Source organism: Rhinopithecus bieti, unplaced genomic scaffold, assembly GCF_001698545.2.
Source record: "Rhinopithecus bieti isolate Rb0 unplaced genomic scaffold, ASM169854v2 scaffold_30015, whole genome shotgun sequence".
NCBI classification, from domain to species: Eukaryota; Metazoa; Chordata; class Mammalia; order Primates; family Cercopithecidae; genus Rhinopithecus; species Rhinopithecus bieti.
This window is the reverse complement of record NW_016812995.1, coordinates 504,306-530,583: the sequence shown is the minus strand read 5'-3', so window position 1 is coordinate 530,583 and position 26,278 is coordinate 504,306. Positions and strand designations below refer to the sequence as shown.

Sequence of the window (26,278 nt, the reverse complement as noted above, 5' to 3'; positions counted from 1 at the left end):
CTCCCTCTGAAGTACATTCTAGCCAGTTTGTCTGGATAAAAATCCATCCTTTACCCCAATTCTCCAGTGTATGAATCAGGGTTACACCAATAAAAAAGAAATCATACTAGTTATTTTTAACAAAAAGAATTTAATATAGGGAACTGGTTAGATAGGTATTGGAGGACTGAAAAAAGCCTTTGGAAGACACACAGTTGGCCTCCAGTTTCAGGGACTTGGGGACCCTGTAGCATATGATGAGGTAGCCCCTGGTGCTACCATACCTCTCTGTGCTTTCCACATCCCTGCTCCTGTGGCCCCCTAGGTCACCAGATCCTGCTACAGGCATTCTCCTTTCCTGTTGATCCTCAGAGGCAGGCCTGGCTTGGGACTGATATGAGTCTGACTGGCCAGGCCATAACTTGCCATTCTGAATGCTTAGGGAGCTAAGGGATCCTGGAGGCTGAGCACGAAGACCCTGAGGGTTATGTTTGTATTTCTTTTTTTCTTTTTCTTTTTTTTTGAGATGGAGTTTCACTCTTGTTATCCAGGCTGGAGTGCAATGGTGCAATCTTAGCTCACTGCAACTTCCACCTCCCAGGTTCCAGTGATTCTCCTGCCTCAGCCTCCTGAGTAGCTGGGATTACAGACATGTGCCACCATGCCCGGCTTTTGTATTTTTAGTAGAGACGGGGTTTCACCATGTTGGCCAGGCTGGTCTCAAACTCCTGACTTCAGGTGATCCACCTGCCTCGGCCTCCCAAAGTGCTGGGATTATAGGCGTGAGCCTCCACACCCAACCTATGTTTGTATTTCATGGTACAAGGGAGGCCACAGGGCCTGACTGCAGATGTTTGGAAAAGATTTGCTCTGTGGTATTTTAAAGATGGTTAATGGCAGGACTTGCCATCTACTGTGGCTCCAGCACCTGGAAGTTCTGAGCCTGGGAGTGTTGACACCAGCTGAGGCTGAGCCTGGTCCCAGGAGCCATGCCAACTCCACTTTCCCATGAGGACCTGGTCTCAACAGATGCTCTCATTGGCTGCCACCTTTGGACTTCCTAGCAAATCAACGAGTCTGCCAGTGAGACAGGCTGGGGACAGAAGGAGAACAGGAATCCCTGTGCTTACCTGGACCCACATTAGCACTGGAGAAGTGACCGTCAGCCCATCCTTGTGCACATGAACACCGCCCTGAGTCCTGCAAGAACAACAGAGAATCAGGCCAGAGCCTCAGGGCAGGCAGACTGTTGCAAAGCCAGGAGAAACCCTGTGATAGATGACTCTGGAAATGTCCAGATGAAGGAGAACCTTCCCCAACCCCAAGTGGGAACTGTTGATTGAACAGGCACAAGGGCTGCAAAGATGGAAAGAAAAGACAGGCAAATCGCCCAGAGTGGCCCAGAGGTGGCAATTCTCAGAAAGCACCTTCTAAAGAAACCTAGATAAGAAAGGCTCACCCTGGGGGAGTGCAGGGTTGGATTATAAAATCCCTTTCAAGCCCCATATGTTTGGAGAGGTAGAAGAGGGGCAGCTACCCAGAGATGCTGCCTTGGAGGAAAGAGTGTCTCTACTATCACAACAGACCAGGAAGTCCTTGGACGACAGGCTTTGGAAGTTTGACTGGAACCCTCTCCCCACCCTCCTCACTCCTAGAAGATTCTAGTGCAAAGAGCTGATCTGATAAAATCCAACCCTTTTAACTATGTGTTTAAAAAGAGAAAACCAGGCTCAGAATCCACACCAAGATTCTATTAGATAACCATGTGATCTAGCCATTCAATTCCTAAGTATCCAGCCAAGAGAAATGAAAGTTTAAGTCCATAGAAAGATTTGTACACAAATATTCATAGCAGACTTATTTGTAATAATTAACTGGAGTCAATCCAGTGTCCCTAAACAAGTGAACAGATAAATTGTGGTGCATATATGTGATATCATACTACAGAGCAAGAAAAAATAAGAACTATTGATATGTACACAATTATAACTTATATAGGAATAGACTAGAAGGTGTAAATTCATCTATACTGAGAAAAGGAGATCAGTGGTTGTCTAAATCTAGTGGGTTCTAGGAACAGGCCCTAAGCCTGTCATAAAAAGGCCTTAAAGAAACTGGCCACAAACAGGAGTTCTGCAGCAATGTGACATGCTCATGATGGCTATGACACTCATGCTAGAGGTTGCTGGTTTACTGAAATAAGGGCAAGGAACACCTGGCCCACCCAGGGCGGAAAACTGCTCAAGGCGTTCCTAAACCACAAACGATGGCATGAGCGATCTGTGTCTTAAGGACATGTTCCTGCTGCAGATAATCAGCCAGAGCCTGTTTCTCTGCTCCTCACTAAGAATGCTTTGTTTCCCATAAGGAATGCTTTTAGCTAATCTATAATCTATAGAAACGATGTTTATCACAAGCTTACTGTCAATAAATATGTGGGTAAAACTCTGTTTGTGGCTCTCAGCTCTCAAGGCTGTTAGCCGATTCCACACTGCACTTTATTTCTGGGTCTTTGTCTTCATTCCTCTAGTGCCACTGGGTTGGGGTCTCCACGACCGTGCTGGTCTTGGTAGGTGGCACCCAACATGGGGCTTGAACCCAGGTCGAAGGGTCGCCAGAGCGACGGCTAGAGAACATGGAACTATGCTGGAGGACACCCAAGTACTCTTAAGCAATCCCCATGGTAAGTAAGAAGGGGAGCTCAGAAGCATCAGGGTAACAATGGGACAAGGGTCGAGCAGGCACAAGGCTTATTTGAGTCTGCTTCGGCAGCTCCTCAGAAAACAGGGAGTGAAGGTTAGCACTAGCCAACTTATGCAGCTTTTTAGTGCGGTAGAGAAATATTGTCCCTGGTTTCTGGACCAAGGGACTATGAATGTAGAGGTCTGGGAAAAGGTAGGCAGCACACTGAAAAAGGCATATAATGATGGTGCTGAGGATATTCCTATAACTGTCTGGTCAGTGTGGGCTCTGGTTCGTTCCACCTTGCAGCCTTTCCACACAGATGATGAGGAGGAGGAATCAGAGGAAGAAGAAGAGTATAACGAAGTAACAGAAGAGATGACAAAGCAGGTTCGTTTGCCAGCTAAAGTGGCAAAGGAGGGAGAGGTTTGTCCCTACCCCTCTCCACCCCCTCATTATTTTGAAGAAAAAGAGTGGCCTGACCCTCCAGATCTTTCTTTTCTGGAGGACACTGGGTGAAAAGTTGTTGTCCCAGTGACTGTCCAAGCCGTGCCTCGAGTGACCGCTCTCAGGCAGGAATTCAGCAAGCTAGATGAGAGGGTTATATGGATGCTTGGTAGTTCCCTGTTAGATTACACCCAGATGATCAACAGGAGAATATTATGGCTATATTTGAGCCTTTTTCTTTGAAATTACTCAAAGAATTTAAACAAGCTATTAATCAATATGGACCAGGTTCTCCTTTTGTAATGGGACTGTTAAAGAATGTTGCTGTCTCCAGTCGGATGATTTCTACTGACTGGGACGCTCTTACTTGAGCTTGTCTGACTGCTGCTCAGTTCTTAAAATTTAAAACTTGGTGGGCAGATGAAACTTCCGTCCAGGCTGCTCACAATGCCCAGGCCCAACCTCAAGTTAATATAACTACAGACCAAGTTTGGGGGTCAGCGGCTGGGCTGGTTTAGGTGCACAAGTGGTCATGCATGATGATGCTATAGAGCAGCTTAGAGGAGTGTGCATTAGAGCTTGGGAAAAAAATCACTTCAGGAGGAAAACAATATCCTTCCTTTAGTGCTGTCAAACAGAGACTGAAAGAACCTTATGCAGATTTTACAGCTTAGTTACAGGAATCTCTTAAAAAGGTGATTGCGGATTCTGCTGCTCAGGATACAGTGTTGCAGTTATTAGTTTTCGACAATGCCAATCCTGAGTGCCAAGCCACTCTGTGACCTATTAGAGGAAAAGCACATTTGGTTGAGTATATTAAAGCTTGTGACAGTATCGGAGGTAATCTGCATAAAGCTATTCTGCTAGCCCAGGCAATTGCAGGACTGACAGTAGGTAAAGGAAATACTTCGTTTCCTGGAGCTTGTTTTAACTGTGGGAAACACAGTCATACTAAAAAAGAAGTTCGAAAAAATCAGTAAGTCAGGCTGCCAGTTGGGGGTAAAAAGAAAACTGCTGAGCCTGGAATATGTCCAAAATGCAAAAAAGGAAAACACTGGGCTAATCAGTGTCACTCTAAGTTTGATAAAGATGTGAACCCGATTTCGGGAAATGCTATGAGGGGCCTGTCCTGGGCCCCATTCCAAACTGGGGCATTTCAAGCTCTGGCCACTCCCTCACCCCTGTACAACGCCTGTCCCCCACCACAGCAGGTAGTGCCACAGTAGATTTATGCTGCACAAAAGCTGTGAGCCTTTTGCCTGGGGAACTCCCGCAAAAAGGGCCAAAAGGAGTCTGTGGACCCTTGCCAGGGGGGAGAGTAGGATTACTTCTAGGTACAGGTAAAAACAGGAGTCACTGATTCAGATTACAAGGGGGAAATTCAAATTGTTATATCTACTGCTGTTCCCCGGAAAGCAGAGCCAGGAGAGCGTACAGCACAGCTCCTGACTGTGCTATATATGGAAACAGGGAAAGCAGAAACTAAACGAACAGGAGGATTTGGAAGCACAAATAAAAAAGGCAAAGCAGCTTATTGGGTGAATCAAATTACCAATAAGCATCCTACCTGTGAAATACCATTCAAGGAAAAAAATTTAAAGGATTGGTAGATACAGGAGTGGACATTTCAATCATTTCTCTACAGCATTGGCCGTCTGTGTGGCCAATTCAACCTACTCAATTTAACATAATTGAAGTTGGTAAAGCCCCTGAAGTATACCAAAGTAGTTACATTTTGCATTGTGAAGGGCCCGATGGACAACCTGGGACTATTTAACCAGTTACAACTTCTGTACCTATAAATTTATGGGGGAAGATTTATTACAACAATGGGGAGCACAAGTGTTAATTCCAGAACAATTATATAGCCCTCAAGTCAACATATGATGCATGAAATACGGTATGTCCCTGGTATGGGACTAGGAAAAAATTTGCAAGGTTTGAAGGAACTGCTTAAAGTGGAAAGAAACAGTTCCCGCCGAGGCTTAGGATACCATTTTTGATGGCAGCCATTGCTAAGCCTCCAGAACCTATACCTTTAAAATGGTTAACAGATAAGCCAATTTGGATAGAACAATGGCCACTGAGTAAAGAGAAACTGGAGGCTTTAGAGAACTTAGTTACTGAACAATTAGAAAAAGGACACATAGCTCCAACATTTTCTCCCTGGAATTCTCCAGTCTTTGTTATTAAATCAGGTAAATGGAGATTGTTGACAGATCTTAGAGCCATTAATTCAGTTACACAACCTATCGGGGCATTACAGCCAGGACTGCCTTCTCCTGCTATGATTCCAAAAAATTGGCCTTTAATAGTCATAGATTTAAAAGACTGTTTCTTTACTATCCCCTTAGCTGAGCAAGACTGTGAATGGTTTGCATTTACGATTCCTGCGGTCAACAACCTGCAGCCTTGTAAGCATTTTCATTGAAAAGTGTTGCCACAAGGCATGTTAAACAGTCCAACAATTTGTCAGACTTATGTAGGACAAGCAATTGAACCTACTCGTAAATTGTTACATTATTCATTATATAGATGATATTCTTTGTGCTGCCCCCACTCGAGAAATATTACTCCAATGTTATAATCACTTGCAAAACTCGATTTCTCATGCCGGTTTAATTACAGCTCCTGAAAAAATTCAGACTACTACTCCTTACTCCTACTTGGGGACCTTAGTAAATGACACTACTATTGTGCCACAATTGAACCACACATAGGGATCAACTGAAAACGCTGAATGACTTTCAAAAACTACTAGGGGACATTAATCGGATACGGCCTGCTCCAGGCATTCCTACCTATGCCATGAGTAATCTGTTTTCTATACTTAGAGGAGATCCTAGTCTCACTAGCCCTTGGCAATTAACAAAAGAAGCTGAGGCAGAGCTGCAGCTAATCGAAAAGCAAGTCCATAAGTCCCAAATAAATAGAAAAGATCCAGAGAAGACTATAGATTTGCTAATTTTTCCAACTCAGCATTCACCCACTAGTGTTATTGTTCAAGAGCAAGATCTTGTAGAGTGGCTTTCCTTCCACATACTAATTCACAGACTTTGACTCCTTATTTGGATCAAATTGCTACCATAATAGGAAATGGGGGAACTTGGATTGTTAAATTACATGGATATGATCCTGGAAAAGTTATTGTCCCTCTCACAAAGGCACAAATACAGCAAGCTTTTATAAATAGTCTTACTTGGCAAACCCATTTAGCTGACTTTGTGGGTATTCTCGATAATGATTTTCCTAACATGATACTGTTTCAATTTTTGAAACTAACTAATTGGATTCTCCCTAAAATAACTAAATTCAAACCAATTGAGGGTGCTGAGAATGTCTTCACAGATGGGTCTAGTAATGGTAAAGCCTCTTATTCTGGATCGAAAGGTAGTTTTCCAGACGCCCTATACTTCAGCTAAAAAAGCAGAGCTTGTAGCTGTAATTGAGGTATCGACTGCTTTTAATGTGCCTATTAATGTGATTTCTGATTCTTCATATATGGTTCATTCTACACAGTTAGTTGAAAATGCTCAGCTACGATTCCGCACAGATGAGCAACTGATGACTTTATTTACCCAACTGCAAACAGCAGTTAGGAGCAGAATGTACCCTTTTTATATTACTCATATTAGTGCTCATACACCTCTTCCAGGACCTTTAACTACAGGGAATCAAATGGCTGATCGCCTAGTTGCTACTGCAATATCTAATGCTAGACACTTTCACAGTTTAACCCATGTTAATGCCTCTGGTCTCAAACGCAGATACAGCATTACCTGGAAAGAAGTTAAAGCTTTTATCCAGCAATGCCCAACTTGCCAAATGGTGCATTCCTCATCTTTTACAGGAGGAGTTAATCCTCGAGGATTGGAACATAATCCTCTTTGGCAAATGGATGTCACACATGTTCCCTCGTTTGGGAGACTAGCTTATGTTCATGTATGTGTGCACACCTTTTCTCACTTTGTCTGGGCTACATGCCAATCAGGAGAGTCTTCTGCTTGTGTTAAATGTCACCTTTCGCAATGTTTTGCAGTGATGGGCACTCCAGCTTCTATTAAAACAGATGATGCCCCAGGCTACACTAGCCAAGCTCTAGCTACATTTTTTTCTATATGGAATATTAAACACATTATTGGTATCCCATATAATTCTCAAAGACAAGCCATAGTGGAAAGAAATAATCTCTCCCTGAAACAGCAGTTGCAAAAACAGAAAAGGAGAGACAGTGACTATAGGACTTCACATATGCAACTAAATCTAGCATTATTAACTTTAAATTTCTTGAGCCTGCCTAAAGACCAGATGCTATCAGCAGCTGAACAGCATCTACAGAAACCAGCTGCAAAGACAGAAGCAGAACAACTGGTTTGGTGGAGAGATCTGATTTTAAAGAGTTGGGAAATAGGTAAAATAACATGGGGTAGAGGTTATGCTTGTGTTTCTCCAGGCCAAAATCAGCAGCCGATTTGGGTATCATCAAGACACCTGAAACCTTATCATGAGCCAGATGCTGAAGAAGAGATTTTGGGAGTAACCCGAGGACCCCAACAGCTGCAGCCATGTTGAGACAGGCAATCAGGAAGACACCAGTCTCGGCAAGCAACACTTGTCAGGCACAGCCACCCACCTGGGACCAGATCAAGAAGTTGACACAGATGGCGAAAGAAAATCTGAAGAAGGCGGGATGACCAATTACAATGAATAATCTAATGGTAGCTATGATGGCTGTGCTCACCATTGCCATGAGTATTCCCCCAGTAACAGCTGAAACAAAAAACAATTATACTTATTCATCATATATTCCTTTTCCACCACTTCTACAGCCAGCAACATGGTTAGACTCCCCCCCACGATGGAGGTATACACTAATGGTTTTTGGATGCCTGGTTCTACAGATGATAGAGGCCCGTCTCACCCCCAAAAGGAGGGAATAATTATGAATATATTGTTGGGATCTGAGCATCTACCTATTTGCTTGGGAAAAGCCAACAGGTGTTTACCTCCCAGTCATCAATCTTGGCTGGCAATAGTGCCTGAACATAACATCTCTGTGGCACAATTACATATGCTTTCTGGTCTTAGTATTTATCACAGTGATTATGCTCCTGTAACCAAAGTTTACCACCCTCAAAAACCTATCTGTAAAGTAGACTGGACATGGTCAGAAAAAATGAAGGGATTTGCTTGTATTGCAGGGCACGCACAGGTGTTTCGTAATGATTCATATGGAGTCATTATTGATTGGTCCCCTAAAGGGGCACTTACGAGGCTCACCTCTCAATATGTAGGTAATGGTCACCCTGCATCTAAACAAAACTATATCAGATGGTGGACACTATAAAAAGTACAGCGAGAGTTCCTATTATTTGGGCATATGGTGGTGTAGTGACACCTCAACCCCAAATGATATGGTCTGCTGTAGGAGCTAAACATAAGGAGTTGTGGAAAATATTAATGGTACTGCAAAAGATAAAGATTTGGGAAGGGAAATATACTAAGCCAACCCAATATAATCCTAATTACATGTTAGAATTGGCTCACAACGATTCAGTCTGGATATAGAGTTGTGTCCATCATCCTTTCCTGCTTGTAGTGGGTGATTTAATACTTGATCTCCCTAATCATCGTGTGACTTGTCAAGAATGTAGATTGCTTTCTTGTGTGAATTCTTCCTTGTATAATACTGATCATTCAGTTTTAGTGGTAAGAGCCCGAGAAGGAATATGGATACCTGTAAAGCTTTCCCGTCCTTGGGAAGCCTCTCCTTCTGTGCATGTTATTACTGAAATTCTTCAAAAGATTCTGAGATGCTCTCAGCGTTTCATTGCCACTTTAATTTTAATCATTATAGGATTGATTGCTGTCATAGCTACTGCTGCAGCAGCTGGAGTTGCTTTGCATTTCACAGTACAAACAGCAGACTATGTAAATAATTGGCAGAAAAATTCTACTTTGTTGTGGAATTCCCAAGCTAATATAGACCAGAAACTAGCTAATCAGATTAATGATCTCTGACAAACTATTGTATGGTTGGAAGATCGTGTAGTTAGTTTAGAATACAGAATGCAGTTACAATGTGATTAGAATACTTCTGATGTTTGCATTACTCCTCATCTGTATAATGAAACAGAACATGAGTGGGAAAGAGTTAAGAGACATTTAAAGGGTCATACTGGAAATTTATCTTTGGGTATTGCAAAACTGAAGGAACAAGTATTTCAAGCCTCTCAGGCGTATCTGACGCTAATGCCAGGAACTGAAGTGCCTGAAGGATCTGCAGACGGATTAGCAGCTATTAACCCATTACAATGGATCAAGACACTTGGAGGCTCTGTGACTTTAATGATGATTGTGCTTTTAATCTGTGTTGTTCATCTTTGTGTAGTCCGCAGATGTGGATCCCAAATCTTGCGAGAAGTAGCCCACCATGACAAAACTGCCTTTGCCTTTATCACTTTGCAAAAACAAAAAGGGAGACATGCTAGAAACAGGCCCTAAGCCTGTCATAAAAAGGCCTTAAAGAAATTGGCCATAAACAGGAGTTCTGCAGCAATGTGACATGCTCATGATGGCTATGACACTCATGCTGGAGGTTGCTGGTTTACCGAAATAAGGGCAAGGAACACCTGGCCCACCCAGGGTGGAAAACCGCTCAAGGCGTTCCTAAACCACAAACGATGGCGTGAGCGATCTGTGCCTTAAGGACATGTTCCTGCTGCAGATAATCAGCCAGAGTCTGTTTCTCTGCTCCTTGCTAAGAATGCTTTGTTTCCCATAAGGAATGCTTTTAGCTAATCTATAATCTATAGAAATGATGTTTATCACAGGCTTACTGTCAATAAAAATGTGGGTAAAACTCTATTCATGACTCTCAGCTCTCAAGGCTGTTAGCCCCCTGATTCCCACACTGCACTTTATTTCTGGGTCTTTGTCTTTATTCCTCTAGCGCTGGTGGGTTGGGGTCTCCACAACTGAGCTTGTCTCAGTAAGTGGGAAAAAAGGGATCTTTTGGGGGGTGATATAAATATTCTGTATCTTGATTGTGGTGGTAGTTTCACAGCTATAGGTCTATATAGCTGTGAAATACATTTAATTATACATTTTTAATGGATGGCATTTTGTGCATAAATTATACTCAATAATACGGATTTTTTTGGCTGGGTGCGGTGGCTCACGCCTGTAATCCCAGCACTTTGGGAGGCCAAGGCAGGTGGATCACAAGGTCAGGAGATCGAGACCATCCTGGCTAACACTGTGAAACCCCGTCTCTACTAAAAAGACAAAAAAATTAGCCAGGCGTGGTGGTGGGCACCTGTAGTCCCAGCTACTTGGGAGGCTGAGGCGGGAGAATGGCATGAACCCGGGAGGCAGAGCTTGCTTGCAGTAAGCCGAGATGGCGCCACTGCACTCCAACCTGGGTGACAGAGAGAGACTCTGTCTCAATAACAATAATAATAATAATAACAACATGGATTTTTTAAAAAAGATACTACTAGGGAAAAAGAGGAAGAGAGCAAGCAAATTTTACTATAGACAACAAAAGCTCACCAAAAAATGTGGACTTCACAAAACAGATAAAAACTGTAACCAGACATTCTGCCACGTATTTAACAAATTAAAACTGGCATTTCGGCTGGGCGCGGTGGCTCACACCTATAATCCCAGTGTTTTGGGAGGCCAAGGCAGGCAGATCACCTGAAGTCGGGAGTTCAAGACCAACCTGGCCAAAAGGGTGAAACCCTGTCTCTACTAAAAATACAAAAATTAGCCAGACATGATGGAGGGCACCTGTAATCCCAGCTACTTGGGAGACTAAGGCAGGAGAATTGCTTGAACCCAGGAGGTGGAGGATGCAATGAGCTGAGATTGTGCCACTGCACTCCAGCCTGGGCGCGACAGAGCAAGGCTCTGTCTAAAAAAAAAAAGAAAAAAAAGAAAGAAACCACACACACACACAACAAAACTGGCATTTCCAGCTAAGAAAGAAGACCAGAGCTACCCCATGTCCCAAAAGCACCAGACCCAAATGGTTTCACAGAAAAATTATACCAAACCTTTAAATAGCAAATATTTCTAATACTATTTAAATCGTTGTAGAGCGCCCAAAAAGAAGGAAAATTTTCCAGTTATTTTAGTGAAGTAAATATAAAATTGAGGCCAGGCGCGGTGGCTCAAGCCTGTAATCCCAGCACTTTGGGAGGCCGAGACGGGCAGATCACGAGGTCAGAAGATCGAGACCATCCTGGCTAACACGGTGAAATCCCGTCTCTACACTAAAAAAGTACAAAAAACTAGCCAGGCGACGTGGCAGGCGCCTGTAGTCCCCAGCTACTCGGGAAGGCTGAGGCAGGAGAATGGCATAAACTCGGGAGTGGAGCCTTGCAGTGAGCTGAGCTCTCGGCCACTGCCACTCCAGCCCAGCGCGACCAGAGCAAGACTCCGTCTCAAAAAAAAAAAAAAAAAAAAAAAAAAAAAAAAATATATATATAATAGTATTATATATAATAATATAAATTGATAACCAACAAACCTAACCAACACTGCAACAAAGCAACAAACCAGCAAAAGAAAAAAAGTAGGAATATTAGACTTTATCAAAAAGTAAAAACATTGCTTCAAAGGATCATCAAGAAAGTGAAAAGACAACCCATAGAATGGGACAAAAATTTTGAGATCACATATCTGACAAGGGACTTGTATCCAGAATATATATTAAAAAAAAAAAAAAAAAAACTTTTACAACTCAATAATAAAAGAGAAATAACAGTTTTTTTAAAAAGGGCAAAAGATCTTAATAGACATTTCTCTAAAGAAGATATACAAATGGCAAAGATACTCAACATCATTTTCATTAGATAAATGCAAATCAAAAGCTCAGTGAGATAGCATTTCACATCCACTAGGATGGCTGTCATCTGTAATTAAAAAGACAGTCAATAATAAATGTTAAGCAAGGATGTGGAGAAACTGGAGGCATCATCTACCAGTGGTGGGAATGGAAAATGGTGTAGCTACTTTGGAAAATACTTTGGCAATTCTTCAAAACATTGAACACAGAGTTTCCATGTGACCCAGCAATTCCACTTTCAGGTAATATACCCAATAGAAATGAAAATATATGTCCACACAAAAACATATACATTGTATTAGTTTGCTCGGGTTGCTCTAACAAAATACGACAAACTAGATGGTTTAAACAATAGGCATTTATTTTCTCACAGTTCTGGAGGCTAGAAGTCCACAATCAAGGTGCCAGCAAATTCAGTTTCTGGTGAGGGCTCTCTTTCTGGCTTGCAGACAGCCACCTTCTCACAAGGCCTTTCCTCTGTGCATCTGTGCATGAAGTGGGATAGCACTGGGGTTTCTCTTTCTTATAAGGAAACCAGTCCTATCAAATTAGAGCCCCACCCTTACAACCTCATTTAATCTTAATTATCTACCTAAAGGCCTTACCTCCAAATAAACTGTCATGATGAGGGTAGGCTTCCAACAGATGAATTCTGGGGGTCCACAATTCAGTCCATAACATATGTGGATGTTCATAGCAGAATAACTCACAATAGCAAAAAAGCAGAACAATTCAAATGTCCATCAGTTGAGTGGAAAAACAAACTGTGATATATCAGTGCAATGGCATATTACTGAACCACAAAAAGGAATGAAGTACTGACACATGCTATGACGTGGAAGAACTTTGAAAACATTATGCCAAGTATCTGGTTCAAGTTGGTATTTGAAATAAAGAAAAAGCTATGAAAATTTTTTAAAAAGAAAACATTACGTTAAGTAAAAGAAAGCTGTCACATATTATATATATTCACGTCTATGAAATGTCCAGAATCAGCAAATCCAGAGATAGAGAGTGGATTGTGGTTGCCACTACTGGCAGGAGGGGGACTATAGAGTGGATGCTAATTAATACAGGGTTTTCTTTCCAGGTATTGAAAATGTTCTAAGATTACATAGTGGTGATGGTAACATGGTTCTTTGAATATACTAAAACCATCAAATTGTACATTTTAAAAGGGTGAATTTTATGGTATGTGAATTATATTTCAATAGAGCCAGTATTTTCTTCCCTCCCCCCACCCCCTTTTTTTTTGAGACAGAGTCTTGCTCTGTCACCCAGGCTGGAGTGCAGTGGCACTATCTCGGCTCACTACAAACTCCGCCTCCCGGGTTCACGTCATTCTCCTACCTCAGCCTCCCGAGTAGCTGGGACTACAGGCGCCCACCACCATGCCTGGCTAATTTTTTGTATTTTTAGTAGAGACAGGGTTTCACCATGTTAGCCAGGATGGTCTCGATCTCCTGACCTCGTGATCTGCCCGCCTCAGCCTCCCAAAGTGCTGGGATTACAGGCATGAGTGACCAGGCCCAGCCCCAGTATTTTCTTTTTAAAAAAAGATGTGAGGGAAACAATTATGTTAGTTAAGGAAAAACACATTTCTATGGCATGATACAGCTGAAGTTTCTTTCTCACTCACGTAAAGCACAATCGGTAGGTGGTGAGGAACACGAGTGGGGAGTTCTGCTCCATGTAGTCATTCAGGAACCAGGTTGATGGTGGCTCTACCATGTGCCACATGTGCTTCCAAGGTTGCTATGGATACCCACATCAGCCAGAAAATGGGAGAAAAGTCAGAGAAGGAGGTTTTGATGGACTAGGTCTTTTAGAGGCCTGATCACATTTTCTTATATTCCACTGGCTAGAACTCAGCCACATGGTTGAACATAACTACAAGCAAGACAGGAGAGTGCCTAGGAAGAAAGGGAAATGAGTTTGGAAGACAGCTTATAAGCGTCTGCTAGAAACCTCCCTTCCCCACTTACAGTAGTAAAAGGAAAAAATAGTTAGAAATAAATTTAAAAATAAGTATCTACATTGGGTAGTTTTTGCATTGTCACAAACCACTTCAAAACTTAGCGGCTCAAAACCATTAAGCTCACAATTCTACTTGCTATCATTGGATGGGGCTCAGCTGCGCTCACTCACACATCTGCAGTCAGTTAACGGTAGCTAGAAGGCTCTGCTTCATAGGCAGCTAACAGCAGCTAGGGGCTGGCTGACTCTTAGGTAAAGAAGTTGAGGCAACTAGGCCACATATGTCCAGCTCTCCAGCAGGGTAGCCTGAGCTTGTTCATTTGGTGGCTGGGCAGAGTTCCAAGAATGACAGCAGAAGCATGTAAGGCTGCTTGAGGCTTAGGCTTAGAACTGGCACAATGCCACTTCCCCTGTTCTATTGGATAAAGCAAATCAACAGGTAGGGAAACGACTCCTCGATGGGAGGAACTGCGGTCACATTGCAAAGCGTGTGGGTACAGGAACGGGTGGAGTATTGTGGTCATTTTTGCTATCTACCAAAATGAGCAAAATCTGTACGTTATACATATTAAAACACGTGAAGTATTCAAAAGAAGACTTGAACAAATGGAAAGTCATAACATGTGCTTAGACAGGAAGTCTTAATCTCATAAAGTTGTCAATTCTGCCAAGTTAATTTATAAAGATAATATGATCTCAATCAAAAGATCAACAACAGGCTGGGTGCGGTGGCTCAAGCCTGTAATCCCAGCACTTTGGGAGGCCAAGGTGGATGGATCACCTGAGGTCAGGAGTTTGAGACCAGCCTGACCAATTATGGTGAAACCCCGTCTCTACTAAAAACACAAAAGTTAGCCGAGTGTAATGGTATGTGCCTGTAGTCCCAGCTACTCGGAAGGCTGAGACAGGAGAACTGCTTGAATCCGGGAGGTGGAGGTTGTAGTGAGCCGAGATCACACCACTGCACTTCAGCCTGGGCTCCAGAGCAAGACTCCATGCCAAAAAAAAAAAAACAATTTGGCATTCTGGAACCTGAAAAGCTGATTCTGAAGTACATATTGAAAAAGAACAAGAAAGAATAGCCATGGAAACTCTGGAAAAAAGAGAACAATCAGAGGGGACCAACAATTCTAGATATTAAAACATATTACAGGCCGGGCGCCGTGGCTCACGCCTGTAATCCCAGCACTTCAGGAGGTCGAGGCAGGCGGATCACCTGAGGTCAGGAGTTAGAGACCAACCTGGCCAACATGGCAAAACCCCGTCTCTACTAAAAATACAAAAATTAGCCGGGTATGGTGGCGCGTGCCTGTAATCCCAATTACTCAGGAGTCTGAGGCAGAAGAATTGCTTGAACCCAGGAGGCAGAGGTTGCAGTGAGCCGAGATCGTGCCACTGCACTCCAGCCTGGGTGACAGAGTGAGACGCCATCTCAAAAATAAATAAATAAACAAACAAACAACATATTACAGAGCTGGGATAATTGAAACAATGTGTTACTGGCTTATGAAAAGATCTACCAACCCATGGAACAAAAAAAAAGCCTAAAAATGGACCTAAGTGAACACAGAAAGTAGCACATGATAAGGCTCACATCTCAAATCATGGAGATAAAGATGGACTTCTTTTTTTTTTTTTTTGTAATGGATTCTCACTTTTCCCCAGGCTGGAGTGCAGTGGTGTGATCTCAGCTCACTGCAACCTCTGCCTCCCAGGTGCAAATGATTCTCCTGCCTCAGCCTCCCGAGTAGCTGAGACTACAGGCACCCACCACCACGCTCAGCTAATTTTTGTATTTTCAGTACAGACAGGGTTTCACCATGTTGGCCAGGCTGGTCTTGAACTCCTGACCTCAAGTAATCCACCCACCTCAGCCTCTTACAGGTAAAGATGGACTTCTAAAAACCCAGTTGAGGCTAGGTGTGGTGGCTCACGCCTGTAATCTCAGCACTTTAGGAGGCAGAGGTGGGTGGACTGCTTGAGCCCAGGAGTTCGAGACCAGCCTGGGCAACAGAGTGAGACCCCATCTCTACAAAAAAAAATACAAAAAAATTAGCTGGTCATGGTTTCAGCTACTTGGGAGGCTAAGGAGGGAGGACTGCTTGAGCCTGGGAGGCATGGATCGCAGTGAGCTGAATCACACCCCTGCACTCCAGCTTAGGTGACAGAGCCAACTCCTATCTCAAATAAATAAATTAAATTAAATTAAAACATAGTTGGTGTTACAACAACTGAAGAGTCATCTGGGAAAAATTAAAGTTGGATACAAATGTCATACTATGTACCTGGATAAACTCCAAATATTTTTATGTATGAAAGTTGAAATCTTACAAGAAATAGATAAAAACATAGGTGAGTTCCTTCATAATTTTGGAGTGAGAAAGGCCTTTTAAACTATGACTCAATCTAGAAGCAATAAAAGAGACTGGGAAATTCAATGACATAAATATGTGTGTGTGGCAATAATAGCAACAACCCGGCCAGGTGTGGTGGCTCACGCCTGTAATCCCAGCACTTTGGGAGGCCAAGGTGGGCAGATCATGAGGTCAAGAGATCGAGACCATCCCGGCTAACATGGTGAAACCCTGTATCTACTAAAAATATAAAAAATTAGCTGGGCGTGGTGGCGGGCACCTGTAGTCCCAGCTACTCGGGAGGCTAAGTTAGGAGAATGGTATGAACCCGCGAGGCGGAGCTTGCAGTGAGCTGAGATCATGCCACTGCATTCCAGCCTGGGTGACAGAACGAGACTCCATCTCAAAAAAAATAGCAACAATCCATAGTAAGTCAAAAATCAAACAAAATCTGGGAAACATATTTGCAATTCATTTAAAGGAGGGAATGCCTCCAATATATGAAAAGTTCCTAGAAATTATGATAAGAAATGGATAACCAATCCAAGAGATGATAGGAAATAGATAACCAATCCAACAGAAAATGGGCAAAGGACATTAAAACAACTTCACAGAAAAATAAATTCAGGTAGCCCTTCAACGTATGAGAAGATGCTCAACTTCACTCATAAGAGAAATGCAAAGTATATCATTATTCACCTATCATATTGGCAAAGAATCAAAAACTCAATAACCCTCACTCTGCTGGCTAGGCTGTGGGAAAACAGGCCCTGTCATGTGTTAGTGGTAGGATGCAAATAAATATAATCCCTGTGGGAGGCAATCTGGCCACATCTCCTTGAACCAGCAATCCCATTCCCAAAAATTTAACTTACAAATAAATTGGCACACATCTGCAATGACATATGTAATGTAATCTACTATATTATTTTTCATTGCAAATAAGTCAGTGTCCTCCATTAGGAAATGGTACATCTACACAATGGAATACTACACATCTATAAAAAAGAACACATAAGTTTTTATGTACTGACATGTAAACACAGTCACATTATTATGAAGTGAGTAAAGCAAAGTACAGATCAGTGAGTATAGTATGCTTTTTCTTGTATGAAAGGAGGAAAATAAGAATATTCACACCTTCCTATATTTCCATGTAAAAACACTGGAAGGAGCCTGGCGCAGTGGCTCAAGCCTGTAATCCTAGCAATTTGGGAGGCTGAAGTGGGTGGATCACTTGAGTCCAGGAGTTCAAGACCAGCCTAGGCAATATGGTGAAACCCTGTCTCTACCACAAAAGTGCAAAAATTAGCCATGTGTGGTGGCATGCGCCTGTAGTCCCAGCTACACAGGAGGCTGAGGTGGGAGGATCGCTTGAGCCTGGTGGAGGATGCAATGAGCCAAGATCGTACCACTGCACTCCAGCTTGAGGGACAGAGCCACACCTTGTCTTAAAAAAAAAAAAAAACACTGGAAGGATACACAACAAATTAAAGTCATCTGTAGAGAAGAGATGGAGGGGAGAGACGAGCTCACAGGTGGGATTAAGACTTTTCACTGTTACATGGCCGGGTGTGGTGGCTCACGCCTGTAATCCCAGCACTTTGGGAGGCCAAGGTGGGCAGATCACGAGGTCAGGAGATCAAGACCATCCTGGTTAACATGGTGAAACCCTGTCTCTACTAAAAATACAAAAAATTAGCCAGGTGTGGTGGCAGGCGCCTGTAGTCTCAGCTACTCAGGAGGCTGAGGCAGGAGAATGGTGTGAACCCGGGAGGCGGAGCTTGCAGTGAGCCGAGATTGCACCACTGCACTACAGCCTGGGTGACAGAGCGAGACTCTGTCTCAAAAAAAAAGACTTTTCACTGTATACTTTTCATTTGAGTTACATAAACAAGTGCAATCTAATGCCTGTTAACAATATAAAATATTTTGTATTAACATCACCACTTTGGAAGAGAATGTCTTAAGAAATTAAACACATACCTGCCATATAATCCACTGTACTCCTGGTATGTCATTTCCAAGAGAAATGAAACCCTATGTCCATGAAAAGACTTGTATGTGACTCTCATAGCCCTTTGCTTATAACAATAGAAAAAAGAAACAACCCCAATATCCCTCATCAGGTGAAACCAATTGTAGTCTATCCATACAACATCATACAATGAAATACTACTTGGCAATAATAGGAACCAACTATTGACACATGTAGCCACGTGGATGAATCTCAAAACCGTGATGTGAAATTTTAAAGGTTTTAAAAAAGAGTACATAATTATGATTCCATCTACACAAAATTCTAGAAAATACAAACTAGTGATAGAAAACACATCAGCGGTTGCCACTGGGTAGGGGTTTGGGGAAGGAGGCATGGATTGCAAAGAGGCAGGAGGAAATTTTTAGGACATGGAAATACTCATTATCTTATTTTGGTGATAGTTTCATGAAAGAATACAGATGTTAAAGCTTCTAACTGTATACTCCAAATACGTACAGTATTGTACATCAGTTATACCTTAATAAAGTTGTTAAAAAAAAAAACCCCACAGTGTAATTGAGGTGATGGGGAAGGAATGAACTAAATCTATAGGTATCTGGTTTAAAATATCTTGAAAATATAACAGAAAAAAGCAATACCGTATTTTGGTTATGGACATCTTTTTTTAAATGTCCAGTGGAGAGGATTGACTTATTAAATGGAAGAGAGACAGAGGGAGAGGAAATTTTAAATTTTTCAAAGACTAGAAGTCATATAGGGTATGTTCTCAGACCACAATGAAATTAAGCTAGAAATCAATGACAGAAAGCTGGAAAAGCTGCAGATTAAACAACATACTTCCATACTTCTTTTTTTTCTTTTTTTTTTTTTTTTTTTTGAGACAGGGTCTCCCTCTGTTGTCCAGGCTGGAGTGCAGTGGTGTGATCTTGGTTCACTGAAACCTCCACCTCCACAGTTCAAGCAATTCTCCTGCCTCAGCCTCCCAAGTAGCTAGGATTACAGGTGTGCACCACCATACACAGTGCCTGCCACCATGCCTGCCACCATACACAGCTAATTTTTTTGTATTTTTAGTAGAAACAGGGTTTCACCATGTTGACTAGGCTGGTCTCAAACTCCAGACCTTAAGTGATCTGCCTGCTTCAGCCTCCCAAAGTGCTGGGATGACAGGTGTGAGCCACTGCACCCAGCCTAAACAACATTCTTCTAAATAATCTATGAGTCTAAGAAGTCTCAAGAAAACTAAAAAATATTTTGAACCAGAAAAAATGAAACTATAACTTATCAAAATTTATGGGATGCTGCTAAGGCATCCCATAAAAAGCATTTGTGCTTACAGAGAAAATTATAGCATTAAATGCATATATTAGACAAGAAGATCTTAAATCAATCCTCTAAGCTTCCACTTCAGGAAACTAGAGAAAGAAGAGCAATTTAAACCTAAAGCAAGCAGAAGAAACTAAGTAATAAAAATTAGAACACAACTTGAAGAAAACAACGGGAAAATCAACAAAACCAAAAGTTGAACTTTGAAAAGATCAATACAATTGATAAAACTCTAGCCAGGATAACCAAAGAAAAAAAGACAGAAGACATAAATTACAATATCAGAAATGACCAACAGCAAGCTATCATCACTACTGGTCCCATAGATCTCATAAGGAGGATAAAAGAATATTATGAACAACACTATAGCCACACATTTGATGGCTTAGTTAAAAAGACCAATTCCTTGAAACATACCAACTACCGAAAGGCAAACCATGCAAGGCCTGCAATAATAAAAAATGTGAGAAAGCAAGATGGCTTCTAACCTTGGCTTCAATGGGCCGCATTAGCTAGGGGAAAAGAGTTGGTGATGGGTAATGAGAGGCGCACAAAGGGCCAGCTGGGAAGGCTTCAAAGAGGAAGTGTGTCTAAAACAGACAGGGAAGGACACTCTTACCAGGACCTCACAAGGGTGCCTCAGAACCAGCAAGTCCACAGTATTACGGACTGAATTGTGCCCCCTCTGCCCGCAAAACTCATATGCTGAAATCCTAACCCTGAGGGCCTTGGATTGTGATTATTTGGAGATAGGGTCTTTAAAAAGGCAATTAAGTTAAAATGAAGTCATTAGGATGGGCCTTAATCCAGTATGACTCATGTCCTTATAAGAAGATAAGGATACAGATGACACAGACACCAAGCACCCCTCCACCGAGTGACCATCATGTGGAGACACAGCAAGAGAGTGGCCACCTGCAAGCCAAGGAGAGAGGCCCCAGAGGAGACCAATCTTCCCAGCACTTTGATTTTAGACTCCTAACGTCCAGATGTGTGAGAATATAAATTTCCACTCTTTAAGCCACCCAGTCTACAGTACCTTGTTATGGCAGCCCAAGCTGAACTCATGATCTTTCTCTCCAAAACCCATTCTTTCCCACAGTCCGACATCCACCCTGAAGGACAGCTAGAAATCCCACCCTTACACCTCACATTCAATTTTGTAACAAGACCTGTCTATTTTACTACTCAGCTCTCTCCTATCCATCATTTCATACCCGGATGACCTGCAAAAACCTCTTCAGTAGTTCTCCATGTCCATTCCAGGCATGCTCTGAATCCGTTCTCCCAATATCCCCAGAGAGATCTTTTCAAAACACAAATACAACCCTGTCATACCTCACCCATACCCCTACCCCTTATGGCCCTTAGTGGCTGACCACAGCTTTTAGAATAAAGACAAACTCTATACCATGGCCTATGGAGCTGTGCCCAGCCTCCACCTCTCTCTCCCCAGCCTCATTGGCTTTCTTCAGTTGCATGAAGGAACGAACGATGCTCTTTCTTGCCACAGGGCCCTTGCACATGTTGTTCCTTCTTCCTGGAATGCTCTTTCATCACCTGGCCAACTTTCCTTCCATCGCTTGGCTAACTTCACTCACTCTGATCTCTAGCTTAAGCATCACTTCCCTAGAGACCCTCTGGGACTTCCCCTCCCAAGTCTGAGTCACATTCCTTATAATAAGCACTTGGAGAAGTGAGTTCCTTTCCTTCAGAGGCCTTCTCAGAGTTAATAATGAAACACTCTTTTGTAAGAGTCTTTGTTTGATACCAGTCTCCACCACTCAGTGGGAAGCTCTGGGAGAGCAAGGACCATTTCTCTTTTTGGTTCACCATCAAGTCCTAGCACCTGGCACAAAGTAGGTCTCAACTGATGCTTACTGCATGAATGGATGAATGGAATTAGGAAGAAATAGGGGAGATGGCACTCCCAGTATAGGAAAAAAGATACTTGAAAGGTCTGCTGAGACCACCATTCCTGTAGTTTGGCAAAGCCTGAACAGTGCGGTCTGTGAATACAAAAGGTTGTGGGAGAACCCCAAAACCAACACCCACATCACACACGCATGCACATCAGGTACATACCCAAATTCTGGAAGGTCTCTGTCAAAATGCACACTTTCCTCATAGAAGACATTCAACTCTGCATCAACCGCAACAACCTTTACCTGGAAGGCATTTTTAAAAATGAAGTGTAGAATTTTCCTCAGCTTCTACGCTGGTCCAGGTGGTACTAACATCACCAGATGAGGCCCCACACCCTAGGAGCAGTTCAGCCTAGAGACCTCCTTGAAGGCAGGGCTGCCTCACCGTAATCATGGTAACAGAGGACTCATCTGGGTGACACTCAAAGATTTAGTAAAATGAAGAAACTGAGGCTAAGGAGGAATACCCACATGTCTCAAGGAATCTTTGTTCCCCAAACAGCCAAAGCCAAGACCCTCTAGAGGAAGATGTTCACAGATGAGTTGGTTCATGCACCTGACAAGGAGGCAGGAGAAAGTGCCAGAGAGGAAGGAATGGGAAGCAAGGTTTGGAGGCATCTCTGGGGGTCCATGTCTGCAGGGGCCTGAGACCAGGCAAGGCCATGGGCTGTTCTCACAGGCCATGGTTGTGGTCCAGAAACATTAATACCCCACTGAAGCAATATCCAAGCTTGGGAGTGTAACTACTTTCCTGGACACCTGGGGAAACAGGTCTAGCAAGGCAACTCGAGTCATCCAGAGTCCCACAGGACTTTCGCTCCAAGGACTGGCCAGAGGCCTGCCTCCCTTGACCCATTCGAGAAGAGGGGTTTGACTGCAACTGTGTATATAAAAGGTGCCCCTGGTCACCCCATGCGCTATTTGAAGGCAGATTTTGATTTGCTTGCCTGTTTGCAGGGCGTTGGCAGCAGCACATTGCTCCTCTGACCAGCAGTCCTGGGTCCACAGACCAGGCAAGCTGGTGTCAACGAAGGGCGGTCACAGGGTAAAGTCCATTTGTACACTATGCATTTCACTTTTTTTTTTTCTTTTTTGAGACAGGGTCCCGCTCTGTCGCCCAGGCTGGAGAGCGGTGGCGCCATCTTAGCTCACTGCAATCTCCACCTCCTGGGCTCAAGCGATCCATCTCACCCTCCCTAGAAACTGGGACTATAGGTGTGCGTCACCATGCCTGGCTAATTTTTGTATTTTCTGCTAGAGACGGAGGTTTCTCCACATTGCCCAGGCTGGTCTCGAACTCCTGGGCTCAAGCGATCCACCCGCCTCGGCCTCCCAAAGTGCTGGGATTACAGGCAAGAGCCACCAGGCCTGGCCCATTTCAATTTTTAAAAAAAGGTTTCGGGCTATAATTTGCTTCCAGGTCACTGGTTGTGCATGTGCGCAGGGCTACCTGCCTGTTTCCCTGCCTTACAGTAGCTGACTTCCTTCGGGTCCCTGTCACTCGGTGCCCATAACAGCGCACGAACTCACCGAGTCCTCCCGCCCCTCTGGGCACCGGGGGTCCTGCCGAGGGGCGCCCGCAGTTTCCTGGGGTAGCGAGGTCTAGGCGGGGTCGAGGCCGCATCTTGCGAATGGGTGGCATTGGCAGGGCATCTCCGGGCGAGGGCACCGGTGCCCCACGGCCGCGAGCGGGGTAGGGGCGCGGGAGGCCCGGGAAGCCCGAGAGGTAGGCGCGCCCGCGGCCCGGCCCTTGTTTTTCCCGCGTCCGGGTGACAGCCCGCCCCCTACCCACAGCGTAGAGGAGGAGGCAGCCCCGTGGCCCTGAGGCCAGGCGACTGTACCTGCTGCGTGCTGAAGTCCCAGCCCAGGCAGCAGCGGCGAGGGGCGTGCTCCGCCATGACCCTGGCGGGTAAGGCTGTGCGTCCGTCAGTCCGTCCCTCCGCCCCGCGGCGTGACTGCCGCCGCGCTCCAGCGCCCAGAGACGCAGGAGCCCGCCCCTCGCTCCGCCCGGCCGGACTGTGGACCGGAGTCACGAGGCGGCCTTGCGCTCTGGCGCCGCCTGCGGGGCGACGCGAGCCGGCACCGCGTCCTGTGCAATCGACGGTGCCCCCACGCAGCCCGCTTTCCTTCCTAGCGCACCCACTCTGGTCCTCCCCATCTTCATCTTCTCTCTACATAGGCCTTGCCTTGACACAGCCTGGCTTCCCTTAGAGGACGCCTGGGCCAGAGGTTTCAGCTGTAAGCCAGCTTGTCTTTCAGAGGGAACCTGCCTGTCCTTCCGGAGGCCCTATGCCTGCAGTCATCTGTGGCTGTATCTTGGCACTGGAACAGCTGTCCACCCATGAGGGTGACTCAGGGGCCACAGGGAAATGGGCCCTGGGGTTGGAAGCACTGGATCCTGACAAGCCCCGCCCAGATCCAGCAAATCTAAGTGGTTCCCAGTGTGTCACATCCCTCCCGTGTATTTAAACTCAGAGCTCCTGACGCCCCCACGGGGAGACACTCATTCCTGGAGTCAGCTGGTATTGATGGTCTAAATGTGTGCCAGACGTGGTGAAGGGGAATGGGAACCAAAGTCAAACTCACTCCCTTTATTCATGCAGCTGAGGACACCTGTCCCACCAGCTACATTCTCCTCCTCCCTAAGACTGACTGCTTTCCAGAATTGCTCCCCAAACCCAGCATGTGAGAGTCTCCTCCTACGAATTTCCCAGCCCGCCAGTGCCCTTCTCATGCACTTGCAATGGTCTGTCTCCCTTGCTGAACTTGAGCTGCTTGGAGTCTACATGGGATCCTCTTCATTGCTGGAACAAGAAGGGGCCAACTTGTCCTCCAAGACATTCACAGCTTATTGGGGACACAGGCCCTCCAGCAGTCACCACCTGTAACAATAGACAAACACTGAATACTAGCTAGATCGCAAACAATTAGGCAACCTGCTGAGCACATTTAATCCTCACAAAGATGCTGGGAAGTAGGTAATATTATCTCCACTTTTAAAACTTTTTAAATAAAGGTATCTAATCTAATAAAGGTAACTAACTAATCTAATTAAGATTACATTACTGCATTTTAATCTAATCTTAACTGCTTGATGACTTTTTTTTTTTTTTTTTTTGACAGAGTTTCGCTCTTGTCACCCAGGCTGGAGTGCAGTGGCGTGATCTCCGCTCACTGCAACCTCCACCTCCCAGGTTCAAGTGATTCTTCTGCCTCAGCCTCCCATGTAGCTGGGATTATAGGCGCCCACCACCATGCCTAGCTAACTTTTTTTGTTTTTTGAAACAGAGTTTCACTCTTGTTGCCCAGGCTGGAGTGCAATGGCGCAATCTCAGCTCATCGAAAACTCCGCCTCCTGGGTTCAAGTGATTCTCCTGCCTCAGCCTCTCAAGTAGCTGGGATTACAAGAGTGAACCACTGCGTCTGGCTCTAATTTTGAATTTTTAGTAGAGACGGGGTTTCAACATGTTGGTCAGGCTGGTCTCGAACTCCGACCTCATGTGATCCACCTGCCTTGGTCTCCCAAAGTGCTGGGATTACAGGCGTGAGTCACCATGCCTGGCCAATGATTTTTTAAAAATGTATGTATATACCCATATAAACATTGAGATCAAAACAGAACATTTCCACCACTCCAGAAGTTTGCTTCATGATCCTTCCCAATCATTAACTCCCAAGGCAATCACTATTCTGATGTCTGCCGGTATAAACTCACTTTGAACTTTGTATAACTTACCATCTTCGTTTTACAGAGTGAGAAACTGAGGTGTAGAGAAGTTAATTAACATGGCCTAATGAAATTGCCATTGTGAAATTATAACTGAGAGAGTGAAAGAGATCTGACTTAACCAACTCCATCTTGCTTCTAGTCTCCAAGCTGTCATTGTTCATTCCTGGGCATAGGCAGAAATAACTTTGGGAAGAACTTACTTTATAGTTTAAAACAAAGATGATAACAGCATCCCCTTCTTGCCTGTGACTAGACTGCCTTTATAGGGCTAACAAATTAGCTACAAGATTAGAAATTAAGGTTTAGGAGTCATGCAGCTGAAGACTACAAGACTCTGACCATCTCCAAATTGCTCCTGGGGATAACATCACTATTGTGCTCGAGGTATTTTAGAGACCCTGCACTTGATGGATCAGCTGGCCTCACCCAGATCCATAAGCTGGCTCATATGATCTTGTGGCCTCCACCCAGGAGCTGACTCAGTGCAAGAAGATAGCTTGAAATTTCTGAGTTCATTTCCAACCCAACCAATCAGCACTCCCAACTCACTGGCCTCCACCCACCTACCAAATTATCCTTAAAATCTCTGATTCCCAAATACTCTGGGAGACTGATTTGAGTAATAATAAAACTCTGGTCTCCTACACAGCTGGCTCTGTGTGAATTACTCTTTCTCTATTGCAGTCCCCTGTCTTGATAAATTGGCTCCTTCTAGATAGTGGGCAAGGTAAACCTGTTGGGCACTTATACCTCCTTTGCTCAGATTGTTGGACCACTCCTTCCTTTGTACAGAATGAGGTGTTGCCCAATTCTAGAATCACAAATAAAATCCATTTAGTATCTTTAAACTAAATTTGTTGTAATTTTGTCTTTTGACAGGAGATATCAGCTCCCAATAAGAGTGGGTTAGATTGCACAGAAAGGGCTCAGAGTGGACAGATGAACCCCCATATGGAGCTGTGAAGGCTATCAAAGACACAGAAAGAGATCATGAGAGGGGCA

At 44.0% G+C, this 26,278-nt stretch overlaps 1 protein-coding gene across 4 annotated transcripts in view; it reads right to left on the bottom strand.

The window, feature by feature from the left end:
- XYLB (xylulokinase) overlaps window positions 1–23,549 on the bottom strand; it is a 67,934-nt gene extending 44,385 nt beyond the window's left edge. Inside the window, exons 1-3 of one of the 4 annotated variants that reach the window (XM_017847413.1) lie at window positions 23,388–23,549; window positions 21,707–21,789; window positions 1,110–1,179 (exon numbers count right to left, since the gene is read on the bottom strand). In XM_017847413.1, coding sequence (XP_017702902.1) covers window positions 1,110–1,179; window positions 21,707–21,789; window positions 23,388–23,444 — 210 coding nt within the window. In that variant the 5' untranslated portion in view covers window positions 23,445–23,549. The other 3 variants (XM_017847414.1, XM_017847417.1, XM_017847416.1) reach the window with 3 other exon arrangements.
- Window positions 23,550–26,278: the final 2,729 nt, after the last annotated feature.